The sequence below is a fragment of the Phodopus roborovskii genome, unplaced genomic scaffold (genome assembly GCF_943737965.1).
Source record: "Phodopus roborovskii unplaced genomic scaffold, PHOROB, whole genome shotgun sequence".
NCBI lineage: Eukaryota > Metazoa > Chordata > Mammalia > Rodentia > Cricetidae > Phodopus > Phodopus roborovskii.
Genome location: NW_026126651.1, coordinates 5,441,380 through 5,460,782, shown reverse-complemented (window position 1 = coordinate 5,460,782; position 19,403 = coordinate 5,441,380). Strand labels below are relative to the sequence as shown.

The window sequence follows — 19,403 nt, the reverse complement described above, 5'->3', positions numbered from 1 at the left end:
GTTAAAGTTAGATGATCTTTATTTTTTTTTTTTTTCTCTCCCCCTTTGAACGTCCTTACGCATGTTCTCTGCCAAACTGGTTGTCCTTTGATTTAGATGCCATCACATAATTGTTCTATAGAACACTGGGAGGAGGAAGGCGTGCTAAGGACCTGGCACCAAAGCCAGTCAACGAGAGGTTTCGAGAGCAGGAGACATGGGCAGCGGACACGATGGTCCCAACCCAGGTCCTCTGGCTGGAGAGATGAGACTGAGCCAAGACACAAGAGAACTTCCAGGAAAGTAAAGGAAGGAAGCAGGGAGGGAGGGAAAGAGAGAGAGATAGAAGCAGAGAGAGAGAGAGAGACAGAGACACAGAGAGACAGAGAGACAGAGACGGAGAGACCGGCTTTGGGTGGCAATGATAAAGCGCCAATCATTCTATGATCCTCTCCCAATACAAGACCCATGCATGGCCACGCTGCCAAGTTATACCTCGCTCAGCAAAAAGCCAGAGAATGAGGAAGCCAGTGTGCCCGCATCTCCACAGGCAAATGATGAGCCTGCCTGAAACCCAACCCCAGCTTCCGCGGCAGCTGCAGCAGAAATACAGCAAAGGACACTGTTCACACTACTCCATGGAAGGAAATACTCTTAAAAAGGGCAGCAGTAAGGCAGGAAGGGTTGGGAGGCAGCCACATCGTTTGTTCTAGCCTTGGTGGCCAGCCAGTGTACTCGGTACATACCGGCAGGTGATCTGGCTTGGCTGAGTCCCGCCAGTAGGTGCCACAGCACGGCATGGCACGGCTCGGCAGCAGTGTTGAGGCTGTGAATAGGAGCTGGGTGGAAGGATTCGATGCTGCCAGGACAGGATGTCCCGGGCCTGAGGGAAACACTGCAGTAGACATTTCTCAAGGCCATGGGGGTCTTACTGAGGTCAGCAAGCTTGTTGTGTCACGTCTTAGGGAAAAACCCTTCATTCTGGAACACGTGGATGAAACTTGGAGGGTGCACAGCCCTCTCAGAACAAGCCATGCCCCTGGAAGGGTCATGCTGGCCCAAGCACCCACCGCTACCAAATCAGGTGCCTGGCGTATGTCCTGGGTCTCTCTGCCCTTACTGATCCCTTCCTCCATGAGATGAATCCTCCTGAGTGCTGGACCAATGGGATTTTACCCATTGGTCAGAACCACACACTGTGGACACGGGGGTGTCAACAGGTGAATACCCATCCCCGCTGCCGAGGATCGGCCGCTGGGTCGCAGCCCTGCCTCTCCTCGGTTCTGGCTCTACAGAAAGAGAGCAGCTGGTGGTGCTGTCCACCCACTTCCCCAAGGAGAGTCTGCCCAGCGTCCGCAGGGGCAGCTGGTTTCCTACTCTGCGGTGGCAGCCTTCTCCTTAGCCTAGAGAGGCCCTTCCTCCTACTTACTTGGTACATGAAATACAAAATAGAGTTTATACAAAATCAAACCTATTTTTGACTGTCCCTGTCTGTTCCCAAACAAATGGCCAGTACAGAACGCAGGCCAGGGGAGGTTAGAAACCAAGGCTCTTCTTCCACTTGAGGTAAAGGTGACAGACAACAGCTCGCCCTGCTAAAGCTTGCTCTGTAGTGGGTGGGTGGGGGGGGTATCTCTGAGTGCTCAGCACACTCTGGCCCTTGATTCCCAAGAGATAAGCCCTGGATCCGATCCACTCATGGGGCCTGGGAGGCTTGGATGCTTCGGAAGGCAGCTTTGCTCACCACTATACCACCAACGCATGTCTTGGATGCTTTGGGATTTAACACGCTGAGGACCTCTACAAGCTGTTTTTCCCGAGGCTTCCTTGCTGGCAAACTGTTCCTGCCTTCCTGAAGGCTGTGGCAGTGGCCGAAACTCCCGTGCATCAGATGTCAAGGCTGCCCGGGTTTCCACAAGCAGCAGCCGTAGGATGGCATTTGTAGGGCTCTCCACTTTACTCAGCCCCGTGCGTGCAAGCATTAAACTCAATCCGCAATGTCAACGTGATGGGGCAGGAAGTATTCATACTTCCGTTTGACCAGTAGGGACGCGGCACAGCAAAGGACCAATGAACCCTCTCCAGGTCATGCAACTAGTCATCAGGGAAGCTGGGATTCGAGCCTTGTACTCTTTGCTCTAACCCTCAGCCTCTCTCGTGAGCTGTTACCCTGGGGTGAGTCTGGAGCAGATGGCAGGGCCTCCAAAGAGGCCGGGGTGGGCTTCCCAGCAAACTGACAGGCGTTCCCACCTCTCTGCTATCTCCACAGATGAACATGTTGATGAGGCTGCAGGAGGCAGCCAACTACTCCAGCCCCCAGAGCTACGACAGTGACTCCAACAGCAACAGCCACCACGATGACATCCTGGACTCGTCACTGGAATCCACTCTGTGACCGAGGCCTCCTCCCCCCCCCCCAACTTCTCCTCGCCCCATCCCGCCTGCATCCTCCGCTTCATTCTGAAGATGACTTCCTGAGCCAGCCCTGGCTGCCACAGCCTGGACGAGGCCAGAGCAGAGTGGCAGCCATAGGAAACCCTCGTCCCTTGCGCTCCGCCCTCTCCCCCCCACAGTGGCGACTGTACCAGCCTCATTCTCGTTTTTTTTGCCTTGTCGGTGTGACCTCCGTGAGACACTGAAGATACTTCACGGGAAAGGATCCTCACCGTTGAAATATAAAGAGATTAAATGGAAATTTTAAGGGTTAAGATTCCACTCGGTGCCCTGAAACCCAGCAGCATCCCCCTACAAGCCCAGCACCAGACAGAAAAGACTAAATCCCGGCTCGGAAACACAGACCGCAGGGCTTCCCTCAGCACAGACCCGCCGGCTTGGGTCTGGCCACCAGCACCCCAGAGCTATGCCACCCGCCCTCTGTGGGAAAATCGGTGCTAACGAGGGCGCTTGCTTGGAGCGCCACCCAGGGACACCAGTGCATCATAGTCTCTGTTTTCCACATGGTGCTTCCTTCCCGAGAGGTATTTTGTCTGCCCCAATACTCCCCACCCTCCATCTCCAGCCCAACAGCCCCAACAGCCCCGAGCACATGAAGTGAGAATATGAGGGACCGGACGGGGAGCGGATGGGGCTAGCAACACAGGGACGCGCGCCCGTTTTTCCTGTGCCCGTTTCCTTCGTCTGTCTAAGTGGTCAGGTATCTGTCCGCAAGCACTGTGTACTGTGCGAGTAGTTCTTTGGAGAACTATTGACCTCCTTGCCCGTGTCTGCCTTTCTACCCGGTTGATTGTGAAGGTCCCCCACCCCGACCAGAACCAGTCCTTTGGTGGAAACCAGAGCTGAAACGTAGTTGAGTTTGGCCCCTCCCTCAGCTTGGGATTTCAGTGTCCATCGCCACCGTTCTGTGCCCTGGCTGTCTGTCTCCTGTGGGTCTGTGGGCAGACGGACGAGGACCAGTTCCTTCCCTGTGGGTGAGCCACAGCCCTTGCCTTTCCTTCTCGTCTCTGAGAACCCCACTCCATCACCTCAGTCACCCCAGGCCCCAGCTGCAGGAGCTGACGATGTATGTCCCACCCCACCCCCCATCAAACACTGGCACTTTGCTCAGAGCCAATGTGACACAGCTTAGCCAGAAAGGGGCAGCCACTCTTCCCAGAAGCCTGGCCCTGCCTCCGCCCTGATAGACCTCGCCTGACCTCTTTGGTGCTGAACCAACCCCCCCCCCCCATGCAATGCCTTACTGGTTTTGTACTGACCATGTCCGTTCATAGGAGTGTTGTGCCTGCCTGGGGTTGTGTGTGAATGCGTTCCCCATCGAAGTAAACAGGGCTATAAGTCATCAATTTCATAAAGAGAACAGAGCTGCCGACTTCTCATCCGAGAGACTCATCTGTTTGGATGTATGATTGTGGGAGAGAGAGAGAGAGATCCATTCTTTTTAGGTTCCTGTCAGTCTCCAGCCAGCAACCTCAGTGGACCCCACAAGTTCATGCTCTAGGAGACATAGCCCAGTGTTCCATGGCTTCAGCACGCTCATGGCCTCCTCACCAGGTGTGGACAGCATCAAGCTCTTAGTCTTTAGAGTCCTTCCTGGTTCCAGTGAGGGTGTCTCTGTTAACAATCAGGGCTCCTAATCCACCTTTCGCTATTCTGTTGTGTGTTTGTCTCTTGGTAAGTTTTTGGTTTTATTTTTTTTTTTGTTTGTTTGTTTGTTTTGTTTTGTTTCATTCTTATTCCCTTACCCTGAGAGCTTGACCCGAAACTGCTCACTTTGCTTGGAGTGGCACTCTGTGTCTTCCTCATTAAAAGAGACAAGAGTGTGTCCTAGGAACTGATAAATAGCAACATTTCCACGCCCTGCTGTAATCCCAGACTCGGTCTCCACTGCGCCTGTGCATGTGAGTGTGTCTTCTGTTGTTCTGTTCCTGATAAGACTTTGAAACTGTTTGTCTAGCCTGTGACCAGGGCCAAACCCTGAGCCTTCCAGTGACCCTGAAGGGTAACCCTTCTCAGTCTGTCCCCCAGCAATGACCGTACACTCTCATACTGTGAATTTGGGAGGTTTGAAAATCGAGTCCCTCCTCCTGCATCGTTTTCTCAGTCACCTTAGGAGTACACCCTGCCGATAATGTCTCGCCATTCCCAGATCCCAGACTCCCCCCCCCCACCCCACCCCGCCCCGCCCCCTCCCGTATCCAGGTTCACAACAGAAACCTGTGTACCTGCTGCTTGCTGCCTGACAGGCGAGCAGTGACTAATTAATTACATAGCCCGCGAGTGCCTCCCAGCTCAGCCACCTTCCAGAAACGCTGCGAAGCGAGGCTGTGTAAAAGGCACGTTTCCTGCTAGGTCTCGATTTTTCTTTCCTGTCGCTCAACCTTGGATAAAGTGACTTTGTACTCACGTAGGGCTCTGTCTAAAATGCTTCCGTTTTGCCTTTTTCTATAGATTAGGCTGACTTTGAAATGTAAGAAATCCTATGCAACCCTGATGCCAAGGTACCAGTGGGAGCCAAAAGGTTTCTTCCCAAGAGGCCGTCAGTGAGATGGGAAGTCCTTTTAATTTAAGGGTGGGGTGGGGTGGGGTGGGAGTGTGGCAAGGGCAAGGCTTGCCCAGCTGACCTTGGGGACTTTTTAAATTTCATTGTTTAATGCTCGACTTGAAAACTCCGTGTGCCCAAATTTGATCATGGCAAATCTATTTCAAAAAGCAAGATAGTCCAACTTTGCAGCTGTTGAAGGGAGGTTTGCTGTTTTGACCTGCTTGTTTCAGGCCGACCCGTTTATGGAACATGTTCTATAAGATGTACATTTTTTTTTCCATTGTAACATAGAAATTGTAAATAATCAACGAAACTGCTGCATTTTGATGACTTTTTTCTAGCCATTTTTAAAGAGAAAACTAGGAATTGAGTATTTTGTGTACGGTATGTTTCACCGCCCCCTCCCAACCTCCCTCCCTATTTAATTTTCATTTGTCATGAGGTTTTTGGGTTTGAGAACAATCCGCTGGAGATCTGCCCCATGCCATGGAAAATAAAGCTGATGATTGTACCGCTCTTAAATTATTCATGATTCAATAAAGTTAATGCTTATTTATTCAGATCTGTGGTCTGGCTTCTGTGTGTTGGTAGAGACTCGTCTGACATTAAGCATTCTGCCCCAGAGGTTATGAGCCTGAGGAACCTAACCCTGTTCCACGTCTGCCTTTGCTGGGAAGGTCGTCAGGAGCCAGCCACCTCTCGACATTTCTCATGGAAGCCACTGCCACTCAGCGGAGACTTTAGAGACACAGCCACAACTCCGCTAACCTTTAAGTCTCGTGGACCTTGTGGAAATGCTGATTTCACACACACCCCCATGACCCTCCAGACTCTCTTAATCTTTGTTGTTGTTCAAAATTATAAGAATTTTGTTTGGATTTTGCCTTTTGGTTTTTTGTTTTGTTTCGTTTCGTTTTGAGATAGGGCCTCATGCATCCCAGGCTGGTCTCAAGTTTGCTATGCAGCTAGGGATAACCTTGAACTTCTGCCTCTAACTCCTGTCTTGGTCCTGCTGAGTGCCACAGTTCTGTATGCACTATCATGCCTGATCCTGCGTGGGACCCAGAGCTCCCTGCATGCTGTGCAAGTGCTCTCAGCTGCAAGTTTATGGGTTTTCCTTTGTCCATTCTTGACTGGCAAGCATGGTGTGATTGTTGCAGGTGTGGACGCAGAGGTCAAACCGGGGCCTTTCTCCTCCCCTTAGACACTGCAAATCCGAACTCAGAAGCTGCTGTCGCTTCGCTATGCCGAGAAATGTTAGTCCTTACTAGGTAACTGTCACCCTACCTTCCTCTAGCTGCTCTCTAGCACCTCTCAGCCTCTGGTACATCTCACAACCCTTCCGGTTCCATCCCTGTGACCACACGTGATGGGATGTCGCTCTTCGGCTTGTTTTAGACAGGGTCTCGCTGTCCACAGACTGGCCTGTAGCTTACGGTGTAGCCCAGGCTGGCATTGGACACAGAGAGAGAGATCTGCCTGCCTCTTGTGTTAAAGGTATGTACCACCCAACCCAACCATTTTACTCTTTTAGTGGCTGAAGAGCGGGCAACTGTCTGTATACAAATCTTCCTCACCCACTCACCTCTCAGCAGGCAAAATGGAGTCTGATGTCAGAATGGCAGCACTTAGGACAAGGTGCTTTTGGCCTGTTCCCAACAAAGGAAGGCCCAGGTCCTCTGGGTAAGCAAGTGTGATCATGCCACTCCCTTAAACCTGAATTCTCCCACCTGCTGTGGTTGCCACAAATATGGCAGAGCTTGCCACATGCATGTCACAGCCTTGAGGACCCCACATCCTCCTGATTCCTTGGCCTACGTAGCCCCTGTAGGTGTCCCAGGATAGGGCTTCACCGGCCTCCAAGAACAAAACTGGGTCCCCCAGGAAAGGATACAGACTGCTGTGTGGGAGGGAGTGTGGCCTAAAGATGGCCAAAACAGGATGTTCTGCATTGCCACTGGGGTCCAGGCAAGACCTGGGAAACCCCGGACATCGTAGCAGCAGATAACCACGCCGTGGCTGGATCGTAGCAGCAGATAACTGCGCCGTGGCTGGCAGGTTGGTCCTGGTGTCTCTGCAGCTTCGCTTACCAGGCAGGGCGCAGGCAGAGGTCAATGCAAGCTACCTTAGCAGCCCCTGCACTCCTTGCCTTTAAAGGTAGCCAGCCTTCTCCCGCCATCTTCCCCGCACATAGTCAACACTGTGATTCCGGATGGAATCACAGCTCCACAGCCCACTAGAACATTCCTGGAGAGACAGGCTGGGTGGTAAGCCTGTATTCAGGAGACAGAGGCAGGGGGAATCTAAGTTCCAGACAGCCTGGGGTGTGTAGAGACCACGTGGCAAAACAAACACAAATGGACTGGAAAATAGTGTAGCTCTCCCAGCACAGGTATTCTGAGACCGCCAATTAGGGGTCGCCCTGTCTGCTACCTCGCAGTGACCAGCAGAGGGCAGCAAAGCCCAAACAAAGTTAACCCCATCAGCAACTGCTCTCTCCCTCTCCAGACGTCACTCCTCTCTCTCTGAGTCTCCCCATGCTCCCACCCCACAGCGGCTCTTCTCTTTTCTCTCTTCCGGCTCTGTCCAGGTGTCTCTCTTTCCTCTGTGGCCCGTATCCTCACGTCACGACGTGAAGCCGTGTATAGAGAGGAACTAACAGGGCCCGGGCATCTGAAGCCATGACAATACCTTCTGTGGCTGCAGAAAAGTGAGGTTGATATGGCCTCGAGGGGTGAGTATAGAAAGGGCTTTGACTAGGTGTCCCCAGTCAGGGATAGAGAAGGGTTTGTTCCTGGAGTAGTCTGGTTCCAAAGCCCGAGTCTGACCCCCCCCCCCCCCGAGGTCAAACCTTATCATCCATCAGTAGCTGCCACCTAAGCACTCACTGCCAGGGCCTTAGTGACATGAATAATTGGCCATGCGGTTGAGCCTGGTGGCATTATTACACTTCAGAGGGGAAACTGGTGTTCATCCAAAAGGAGGATTGTACCCGAGCAGTTCCTGAGGCAGAGCAAGACCCTGGTGCCCTGAGGACCGATGGGTGCAGTGTACAGGCTGTGGAGTTGCTGGCACCCAGACCCTCGGCTTGCGGGCTGAGTCTCTAGCAGGCGAGGCTGCTCCATGAGCCTGAGCTAGCTCTTCAGAAGCAGTCTCCTACAGCAGACGGGTAAGTGCCCCTCACACACCCAGCATCCCTCTTCCTAAGGACTCTATTTTGTGCAGGAGTCCACCCCTCCTCGTGGTCACCCTGGATAGAGTTCCGTCTTCTTGGCATTCTCCTGAAGGTGGAGCAGAGAGGCTGGACCGGGCGGGTACCCAGAATTAGCTAATTTTTTACTCTTTGCCTTCTATTAATTTTTAGCACTAAATTTGATAATATCAAATATTTAATATGTAGTTTCAAGGGTAATAACAATAAATGTTGTTGCTTCTAGTTGGGATTTAATTAGTATTATTTCCTCCTAATGGAAAATAATAGGTAAATCCAGTGTCCTGCACCCCGTCTTCAGTCTGCTTGGGGCTGGTGCCTCCTCTGGGAATGCTTGCCTGGTGTATGCTGATCTGAAAAGATTTCACATTTTGTTTGTTTTGAGTGGATTTTCATATATGATGGGGGCTTGGGGTGGGAGCTACAGACTTTGGGGCCATCCCAGAGCCCTTTCCTGACAAGTGTTCAACTCAGTTTCCCTGAGTTAGTTTCTGGGGTACTTATTTTCTAGCTCATGCCATATCTTACAAGGAAAGTGGCTTGTCAGGGTCCCCAGTATATTTGTTGTGACTCAACATGACACCATCAACTAGGGCGCTTTGCTCTGAAAGAAGGCCTCGTGGCAGACTGCCCTGACCCTCTCCTGTCCTCTCTCAGAACCAGGGCTCCTCTATAAAGTACACAGAGGACAGGCTCTTCCTTCTCCTGAAGGCCCAAGGCCCTCCCCATACAGAGAAGAAAACGTGCTGTGTCTGCAGAGTTTGGAAGAATCTGAGCAGCCAGGCCTTCCTTGATGGGTCCCCTGGTCCATGAACAGCCAGTGAGATCCTTGGACCCAGTCACACACACCTCATCATAGCTCACTGCCACAGTGGCTTTCCCAGCGTCTCTGGCTCTTTGTTCCTGAAGGACCCCGTGTTGTGTGAAATTTAAACATGTATCGAGTTTGGTAAACCTTTGTGAGGTCTCAGTGAGGACAGGAATCCTCTGGCCAAATTGTCCCTGTTCTCATCTTCATAGCCAGCTGAGAAATGTCAAGAGAGTTGACTCGCCAATGCTCCCTACGAAGCCCCCTGCTCCGCTTCTGGGATGACAGACTCTCCTGGTGCCCTGTGTGACCGCTAAGCTCTGTCATGACCTTGACTGACTAGATCCACGCAGGGAGCATACCTCTGGGCAGGGGCATGTATGTGAGAGCATTTCCAGACCAAATAGGGAAAGCCTATGTTGAATGTGAGCGGGACAATTTCAAGGACAGGAGGGGGGGGAGGGAGAGAGGGGGAGAGGGAGGGGGGAAAGAGAGAGAGGGGGAGAGTGGGAGAGAGAGAGGGGAGAGAGAGAGAGAGGAGAGAGAGAGAGGGAGAGAGAGAGAGAGGAGAGAGAGAGAGAGAGCTGAGCCCTATCACTAGCCCCTGCTCCATGCCTGCAGACACAATGCTACCGGCCCCCTCCTTCTGATACCCTGCCTTCCCTGCTGTGATTGATGGCCCATCCCTCAAAACATGAGCCAAAATGAGTAAACATGAACTCCTTCCTTCCTTCAGCTTTTTCGTTGTTGCTGTTGGGCATTTTGTTACAGCAATGAGACAAGTAACAAATATGCCTTCCTATCCCTATTGCTGGAGCCTTCTCTACCTTGCCCTAACTAGGTGGGTCCCTTTCTTCTTTCTCTCTGTCTTTAAAAACCACGAGAACGATACAGAATCATTTGCAAAGGAAGCCATGGTCCTGTGAGGGAGCCTATAGCATCCTCACATCTCTGCAGCCCTGCTCTTAAGGGCACTGCAGACTCCTGGGCAGTGAAGGACAGCCTCCAGCATCCTCTCCTTCCTCCCGTTCTGGCTCCCACTTCCCTCCCTGCAGCTCTGTGCAGACACCTGAGCATCCCAGCTCCGGGTGAGAGGTGTATGTCCACATGCGCTTGCAAAAGAGCGTGTGTGCTCTTGGCTCTTTCCCGCTCCTCTGTGGAATGGCTGGAAGGGAGCGAGGAAGATGAAGAGGCCATGATGCTGACTTGGAGCCACCGTCCTAACCTTGGATGTCACACAGAATGGAGGTGGGCAGACTTTCACAAACATCACCTTTTAAGCTTTTCCTTCACTCAGACCCAGGATTTATGTGACACAGCTTATACACACGAAGCCTATTTCTCCACGCACAGTTCCTCCGTGTTTGCTTTTTGCTGAAGCTTCCTCCTCCCTCGTCTCCTGCACTCATTCAGCTTTAATGCCCCAGCTTCTCCCCACACCCTTGTCTGAGCCCCCATCATCTCTAACTGATGTCAACCGTCACTCACATCTACTGTTCCCTATAAGCAGTCACCTCTGAAGCCCTGTAGTGCTTTCCTGTCCCACAGGACAAACTCCAAGCCCCTCTGTGTCTGTCTGTGTCTCACACTCCACTGGAGCCTGGCTGTCACTCATCCTATCTTCTGATGTCTTCCCAGCACCTCCCATTGTTTGCAGATTCTGTACCAAGCAGTGTGGAACGGGACGTACATGTCCACTGGCTCCCGCAGATGTTACAGAATAAAATGTCCTGTTGCTAAAGATGCTTCCCTGTTGCCTCTGCAATTTTCTTTCTTTCTTTTTTCTTTTCTTTCTTTCTTTTTTTCCCCCCTTCTAGGGTTTCTCTGTGTATCCCTGGCTGTCCTGGAACTCTCTTTGTAGACCAGGCTGGCCTCAAAACCACAGAGATCAGCTGCCTCTGCCTCCTGAGTGCTGGGATTAAAGGCAGGGGCTACCTCTGCCAGGCTGCATTTCCCTTTTAACCCTCTCCCCCTTTACAATTACATATCGTCTGTTCGGTATCACTCATTCATGTGCGTAGCTGTTTTGTCTCCCCAACATTGAACCGTTGGCTCCCTGTGAGCAGGGCTGCTATTTGTCTTGGGTGCTACTCTCCTTTCCCAACATCCAAACGCGCGAGAAGTCTGTTGATAAATACCTGTTTAGTGACAGACACGTGGTCTCAAAATATCCTTGGCTGAATATTCTCTCACTTCTGATGGCTGGGCAGCATCAGGGAAATCCATCCACCCCTCTGATCCTGTCTGGAGCATGGGTACTGAGGTCTACTGTGATTGTCTCATGAGGCTGGGGAAATAAAAATTGACAATATAAACTGCTAAGGGACTTATCTTCTAATTGAGGCAAAGAAAATATACAGACCTCTGCTCACCCACTTGCAAACGGGTGGTAGCTCACACCCGTATCTCAGCACTAAAGAGGCTGATGCAAGAGGATTATGAGTTTGAGGCTACCCTTGGCTACACAGGGAACTCTAGGTTAGCCTGGGCTACACAGAAGGGTCCTGTCTGAAAGAGAGAGGGTAAATGATAAAGTCTGTTGTGCAGTCTGTGGAGGCCTACTCCAATGACCATGCTGTCACTGTGGCTTGAGAGTTTATTTTGTTTATTTACCATCTATCTGTCTGTCCATGGATCTATTCATTTATTTATTTTTGCACACAAACCTCAGTGTGACTAACACCATCAGATCCCTCTGGATTGATAACTGGTAACTCGACATCTGGGGAAGAAGAAATGCTAGTCTACTCAGATTAGTTGGAGCCCAGCTGCGTCACCTCAGGACCCGCGCTGCTGAGTGGGCTGGCGACTCGGTGGCTGCTGAGTAGGTGTGGGGTTGGTAGAAAAGGTGTGTAAGATATAGGGGTGTCCTGGCCATTCGCACAAGGTGAGGGTGTGTGCTGGCTCTTCACGCAGGGTGGGGGTTAGCTATGAATAATCCCCTTTTAATCACAATCACAATGGAGTCATAAAACAAAACACCTGTGCCAAAAGTGTCCTTTTAAATAAAGCCATCAACTTGAATTCAGGGAGACCCCTTTGTTTCCTTAGGGAGATGCTAAAGTTGCAAACATTTGCAGCCTCTGCCAGGAAATCCATTTCTATATTTGATTAATATCGACTTTTCATATTTGGAGTAACGATGCTTTGTTTGTTTGTTTTAAAGGAAATCGCGTAGGAACGTAAGATTCCCAGTGATTCCCTTCAAACAGTGTATTCCTGGGATGAGGTGCCACAGAGGACCACTTGTGGGAGTCAGTGCATCTTGCTGGCTCCCTGGGGATGTCTTTTGAAGAGAGAGCAGACGCCTGCCATGAATCCCCATGAAAACCGTGATCGGTAGACTTGGGGTGTGCCTTCTGCTTCCTTCACCTTAGAAGAAAGAGCGTGTGCCGCCTCTCGAGCCTTGGGATATTTTCATAGCACTTCCAAGACTGACAATAGTTTATCCTGAATCAGAAGGTAGAGCTAGCTACTAGCTGACCAAAACTAGCCACGGACATTTTGGAGGACCAGAGACACAAGAAGGGACACAGGAAGTGGTAGGGAGGGGCTTAGAAAGATCCCAAGGCCCCTTTGGATTAAAGGAGGGAGAGAAGAGGTCACTGGTAACTGCACTGCCGCTTCTCTGGTCAATCAGCTCTTTAACCTGATGTCCGACTCTCGACTTTTATTTAAAACAGAACAATATAAGTAATAGCTTCACCTGGTGCCCAACGTGAGATCACAGGCAGCCACGGCCTCCAGTTTTGTAGCCACCGGAGTCACCGCGTATCCGGTTCTGCCATTCAGGCAGCCCTGTGCCCTGGCTCCCCGAGCCCCCCCGTTTTCTCCTGCACACCCCCCTGTATCTGCTTTCCAGGCAGCTTCCTCACTCTTCTGTGGGCCGTGGGCTTTCCTGGACCCCTCCCTGGGCCACCAACCTGACACCTGCTTGCACCCACTCAGCCTTTCACTGCTGCTGCGATGGACACAACCCCTGGGCCCCTGGCTATACTCGGGCAGGCAGTTGCTGGTGTCCTCGGTCTGGCATGTGGGGTGGGTGCGGTGGCAGTCTGCCCTCCGCGCCAAGCAGCACCATTGCAGCTGGGGATCCTTGCAAGGCTTTGCCTTTGCAGCCATTGCCAGCAGATCTGGTGAGACACCTGGAATTTTTAACAAGGGAATTATTTTTTTTTTTAAAAAAGTTTTCCCCCACATTAAGAATGGGGAACAAGGCCGAGCAGCGGCGGTGGCGCCATCTTTAATCCCAGCACTCGGCAGGCAGAGGCAGGTGGAGCTCTGTGAGTTTGAGGTCCGAGTGGTCTACAGAATGAGTTTCAGGATAGCCAACGCTACACAGAGAAACCCTGTCTCAAAAAAACAAAAACACAAACGAAACAAAACAAAAGAATAGAACAATGTTGTAGAGCCGGGAGTTAGGGCTCTGTACGCTTTCACAATGGATGGTTTGAAAATGGAAATGTTAAATGAGGGGTAAATCAACTTAAGCTGAAATTGATATAACTATTGCCAGTTTGGTAATTCATGTTTTATCCTTTAAAAAGGGGTTTGATATTGGTGCCAAATATGAAAATTTGACTGATAAGATACAGTCCTTAGGAAGACCTACTAATGAATTTAAGAAAAAAGTTCACACACAGAGGGATTTAGAGCAGAACCTACCACACCATTGCACAAAACCAAGGAGGAGAGGCCCAAGGTTACTAGAAAACCAATGTTAATGTATCCAGTTACCATACAAGAACTAGGGCTTCCTTAAATCTCTTCAAATCTAACATGTCTATAGGGCCCCAGTTAACTTCTGCATAGCCTTGGGAGTGACCATCATCTGGCAATCATTCATATGATATGCACTCACCCTTTGTGAAGCAGATCTTAAACCATGGGCAACTCAGAACATAATTATTCCACAAACCTGCAAAGATTTAGCTACAGCAATATTGAAAAAACATGGTGGAGAGAAGCTAGGGTCATAGAACAATGAAGTAGGGCTAGAGGTATTGAAATTTCCCAAGGCCAACTTCTCAGTGAAGGCAAATATGCTGATTTGCAAAGACAGTTTAGATTTGATGATCACACCTTGGCTCTATGCTGTGCAGCGGGTTTGAACTGAGTCACTTGCTTAAATTATACAAGGCCTAAAAGAAGCCTTCACTGATTTCTTACAAAGATTGACTTCAGTTGTTAGGCAAGTATTAATTGAACCTTTGGCTTTTGAAAATGCTAATTCAAAATGTAAAGGGATGATTAGACCTTTAAAGGCAAGGTCAGCACCCATAGATGAACCGGTGTTATACACAGCTGATACTGGGTCTCATACTTATGATACTGAGATAGAAGTGATTTCTAAAATATTTAAGAAATATCAACAGGTCAAATGTTTTAATTGTTGTAAACAAGGTCCCCATGAAAAGAGATTATAGGCAAGGTGTTCCTAGATACAATGTTTTCTCTAGAGAGAATCCAAACAGGGGGCTCCAGCCTTCTGAAATATGCAGAAGATATGGCAAAAGCCAGTTTGGACTAATGCAGATCAGCAAGGTAAACTTTTGCCAAGGAAATCTCTTCAGTCTCCAGCCCCCAGTATCATACCCAGTTTCAGGCTAATACAAGTTAGGATAGAAAGTGAATTAGGCACAAAACTTTGAACCCACCAAGATAGGATAGATAATGTAGTATTGTCTCTGAATTTTCCAAATGCAAATGAACTGCGAATGTAATTCTTACCTAGTAATTGCTATTGTGTATCATTTTACTGTGCTAGAGTTAAAAGCATCCCACTTTATTTAGACAGAAAGGAGGAAGCGTTGTAGGATATTTTAATTGCACTCTGACACCCCTGAGGCTGATAATATTAGTTTACCCTGAATTAGAGGGCTAGAGCTAGCTAGCTGACCAAAATTAGCCATAGAAGTTTTGGAGGATCCAGGACATATAGAGAGACGCTGGAAGCGGTAGAGGGGGTGGGGCTTAGAAAGATTCTCAGCCCTTCTGGATTGAGGAAGGAGAGAGAGAGGAGGTCACTGGTCATTTCTCTGATCAATCAGGTTTTTACCCAAACAGTTGACTCCTACGTTTCATTTACTAATAGAACAATATAAGTAATTGCTTCAATCTCCCCTTTGGAGTACCGGGGGATGTCACTCAGCCGTGGTTGCCTAGTCATGGGCATGGTACTGCCATGCCAGGGAGCACAAGACATGAGAGGCAACGTGAATGAGCATCCGTTGTGACCAGAGTCCTGCACGGTGAGCTATCAAGGAAGCCAAGTGGTGTAGGTATGCACCCCTGCCTTTGCAGGCGACCTGCAAAGATTGCAACAAGACACTATCGATAACATTTCACATCCAAGAGAAGAGCCATTCGGAAATGTTTTAGGTAGCGCCTACATGTTTCCACCTGCCGTCTTCAAGTGAAAGCATCTTCGTCACTATCTCACAGGACCCTGAAGTGTGTGTTCTTCTCTGTGTTTTTTCAGAACAGTGCTTCTTGTCCACAGAAAGCCGTATCATCCTTGAGAGCTTCAGCAAAGTCTTCCCTCTTCCCTCATTGTCCAGGAGAAGGGCGATGGGTAAGTCAGAGACTGCCAGGCTGGTCTACTAATCCAATTTCTCATCTATAAAATGGTAATAAAGCAAACCACAGTGTGAATCAGGGCAAATGATGGTTACAAAATACTGACAACTGTACCATGCCCCATGTTCCTCATATAAAAATAACAATGGTGGCTTTTCCTTAGGGCAGTGGTGTGTCAGACTGGGAAGGACACAGGCATGTCACTCAGCCTCTGACTTTCTGAGCAAGAGAGAAGGCAGCTGTAGAGTTAGGGACAGCTTTCTTGGCTTTGTTTGACTACTTCAGGCCTCTAGGAGGTGTTCATCGAATTTTACATCCTCATGGCTGACAGGAAGAAACTTGAGGGAGGAAAGTTCATTTTGATGCATAATCACAGGCTACAAGGCTACTGCAGCAGAGAAGGCATGGCCGTAGGCGGCTGCTACCTCACACCTCAGCAGGTCAAATAGCAGATAGAGGTTTGGGTCCTTCCTTCTCAGTTCTTTGTTCATCCCAGGGCCCCAGACATGGGGTGGTGCCACCACATTCAAAATGGATCCGGCTTTCAGTTAGTCCTCTGGTAGTGCCTTCACAGACAGGCTCAGAAGTGTGTCTCCTAGGTGACTCCAAAATCTGCGCAGGTGGATATCCAAGTCTGGACTTGGCTATCCAAGTCTGGGCTGAGGAGACAGACCTCTGAGTGTGCAGATGGGGGCCTGTCATCATGCAGATTTGCCTAAGGCCAGAGAGAAGAGGTTGGCAGCTGCTTGATCGTTCACAGGGAAAGAGACAGCAAAGGCTGAGAAGAGACACTTGGAAAAGCGAGGGCAGGAGTCAAGGCTAAGGCCAGGAGAGACATAGATAATGGCTAGAGGCAGTTTTTAGGGATGGGTAGGGTTGACTGTGCTGATGAAAAGGCTGAAGGATGGTGATGGATGGGGGCAGGATTGCTCTTGAAGGGAAGAGATGGAGCTGAGAGCCTGGCTGAGGCTCAATGTGTGGCAGACAGCTGCAGCAGGTTTTGGAAAGCTGGCAGGAATTTGGCCCGATGGCTTCCTCCCATCCTTAGCCTCATAATGGGGTTGGGGAGTCTATGAATCTAGTTGCCCACTCACACAGTGGAATTTTCCAGAGGTTTCATGTGTGATGTCTTCTAACAGAAGCTAATGGGATGTATGCTTGTCATGAAAACTTAACTGGTGGGTCGATGGTGGTGCACATCTTTAATCTCAGGACTCAGGAGGCAGAGGCAGGTGGATCTCTATGAGTTCAAGGCCAGCCTGGTCTACAGAGTGAGTTCTGGGACTGTCTCCATAGCTACTGAGAAACTCTGACTCAAACTTTTGCCAAGGAAATCCCTTCAGTCTTCAGCCCCCAATATCATAATCAGTTTCAGGCTAATACAAATTAGGACTCAAAAACACAAAAAACAAACAAACAAAAAAAGAAAACATAACTGACTTAAACATGGGTATACCGGCATATACCTATAACCCAAGTACTGGGAGGCTGTGGGGAGAGGAGGAAAGCCAGCCCAGGCTACAGAGACTCAAAACAGAAACAATCACAGCACTCAGGAGGCAAAGGCAGGAGGATCTCGTGAATTTGAGGCTGGCCTGGTCTACCGAATGAGTTTCAGGCAAGCTAGGGTTACATAGTGAGACCCTGTCTTAAAGCAAAATACAAAAATAACTTCTTCAATGTTCAGTATCTTTCTTTCTGTTTTAGAGATTTGTTTTATGTGTGCTTTATTATATAAAGTTTTGCCTGCATGTGCATGCCTTGTGTCTTCAAAGCCACAAGAGGGCATTGGCGTCCCCCCCCTCCCCAAGACTGAAGTTATATACCATTGTGAGCTGCCATGTGGGTGCTAGGAATCAAGTCTGGGTCCTCTGCAGGAGCAGCAGGTGCTCTGACCACTGAGCCATCCCTGTGGTCCATTTTCCTTTGCTAACTTAACTAATCCTTTCTTTTGCCTCAAAGCCTTGTGACTCCCAGGCCCAAGGTCTGGGTTCCAGTGCGTCTGTTCCTCATTTCCATTCATTCACACACTGGGAACATAGCAAAGGCCTACTGTGTAGGACAGGGCATCAGCGACACCAGGGGACACGTGAAACTGGCCTGGTCCTCTTGTGATACTCAGTCATAAGAGACACTGAAACAACAAAGTCAGCCACCTGCACTTCTCAATATGATGGGCTCTGTGCATGGAGGAGGAGCATACACCCTCAGGAGACCTCTGGGTATTTTATGTCCCTTTTCTTTCCTGGACTTTCTTAGCACTTATTATTAATACTTCGATCACCACAGAAGAGTATTTTAAAAACTCTTCTGTCTTCTGTAATGTTACTTACTGAGGGAGAGAGAGACCCTGACTAATACATCGCTGAATTAAAACCTTTTTTGCATTTAGTGTGTGTGTGTATGTGTGTGAGTGTGTGTATGTGTGTGTGTCTGTGTGTGCACGTAGAGGCAGAGGACAACTTTCAGGACTTGGTTCTCTCCCTCTACTGAGTGGGCCAGACTCTGAGGCAGAGCTCCTTTCTCCTAGGGGATGGCTAAGAAGCTATGCTGCTCCTGCTGCTCGGGCCTGGAAGCCAGGCTGGGCTCACAGGCTGTGACTATGACTGACATTCCCAATAGGATCCGGCCTTATGAGAAGGGTCAGGGCTAGAAAAGACTTCCCTTTCCAGACCCGAGCCACCAGACTGCCCCGAACTCACGGCTTGCAGCCCATCACTCAGTTTGTGAGAATCAGAGGATAGTTGCAAGCCAAAGGTCTTGGTGCCCTCCTACTGGAGTTGTTACTTATCAGTCAGCATACCTGGCTATTATAACAGCTTACTTTATTTTCAGCTCTCACATTCTGTAAATTAATGCTGCCCTTCAGCCATCAAATCCATCCTACCTTTTATTTGGCATTTGTTTATTTCATACATATATACATATATAAAAAAGTCTGTACATGGTAAAAAATACAAAATAACCATTTCCTTATAAGTTATAAAGTTACACAGCTATCTTTTAAACTTTAAAGATCATTGTGGAGAAAAATAATAGAGAGATGTAGCCAGCCCTTCATTGTGACCATTCACAATAACCTCAGTATAAAATATCCATACAAAATATATATATACACAGTAGACCACAGCTCATAAAAGCTGAGCAGATAGCAAAGCTGTGTGGGAAAAAAATGTCAAAGAGGCAGGCAAGTCCACACCCCAGTGCCAGGAGCTTGGCAGCCCTGCAAAAGGCTACCTTCGAAATAAAAAAGGATGCCTCAGAGTACTGGATGCAGGTGTTCGGCAGGTAGGGAAAGCTAAATGTTTCAGAACAGAATAGAAATAGAGACACATTCTCCTCTACATAGAGAAATCACTTCCTCCCTCCAAGGGGCATCAGGAAGTAAGACGCTAGCTGCTTTCTTCTTAGGTGGGAAGGGATAACTGTGCCCTCATTCTCTTTTGGAACTTCTTGTGCTCTCTACTCTCATGATGAGAAGGCAAGAAGACTGACCGCAGGCAGGTGGCCACCCAGGAAGTTAGGGGGTCAAAGGCTTGGTGTTTGACAGGACCTGGCAGTGGGACTAGAGACACCCTTCTACACAAACGCCCTGCACACCGTGTCTAAAATAGTTTGCAATAAATTAGACGCAATGTGACCCCTGTGGGAAAGTTAAGACTGTTTGGAGGTGGCAGCGTGGAGTAAGGAAATGTCCCTTTGGGACAACAGAAAGAGACAGAAGGTGGTGAGGAGAGACAGCAGCCAAGCTCCTGAAGAGGCAGCCACTGGATGGACGCTCCCTCTCCAATTTTAAAGTTGCAACAGTCCGGGAGCCAGAGGGGCTT

The 19,403-nt window shown here is 49.4% G+C and overlaps 1 protein-coding gene across 2 annotated transcripts in view; it reads left to right on the top strand.

The window, feature by feature from the left end:
• The window catches only part of Nav2 (neuron navigator 2), a 329,324-nt gene extending 326,644 nt beyond the window's left edge, over positions 1 to 2,680 (top strand). For both annotated transcript variants that reach the window (XM_051174388.1, XM_051174387.1), the window contains one exon: positions 2,249 to 2,680. In XM_051174388.1, the coding sequence (XP_051030345.1) occupies positions 2,249 to 2,374 (126 nt within the window). In that variant the 3' untranslated portion in view covers positions 2,375 to 2,680. The remainder of the gene's footprint in view (positions 1 to 2,248) is intronic.
• Positions 2,681 to 19,403: the final 16,723 nt, after the last annotated feature.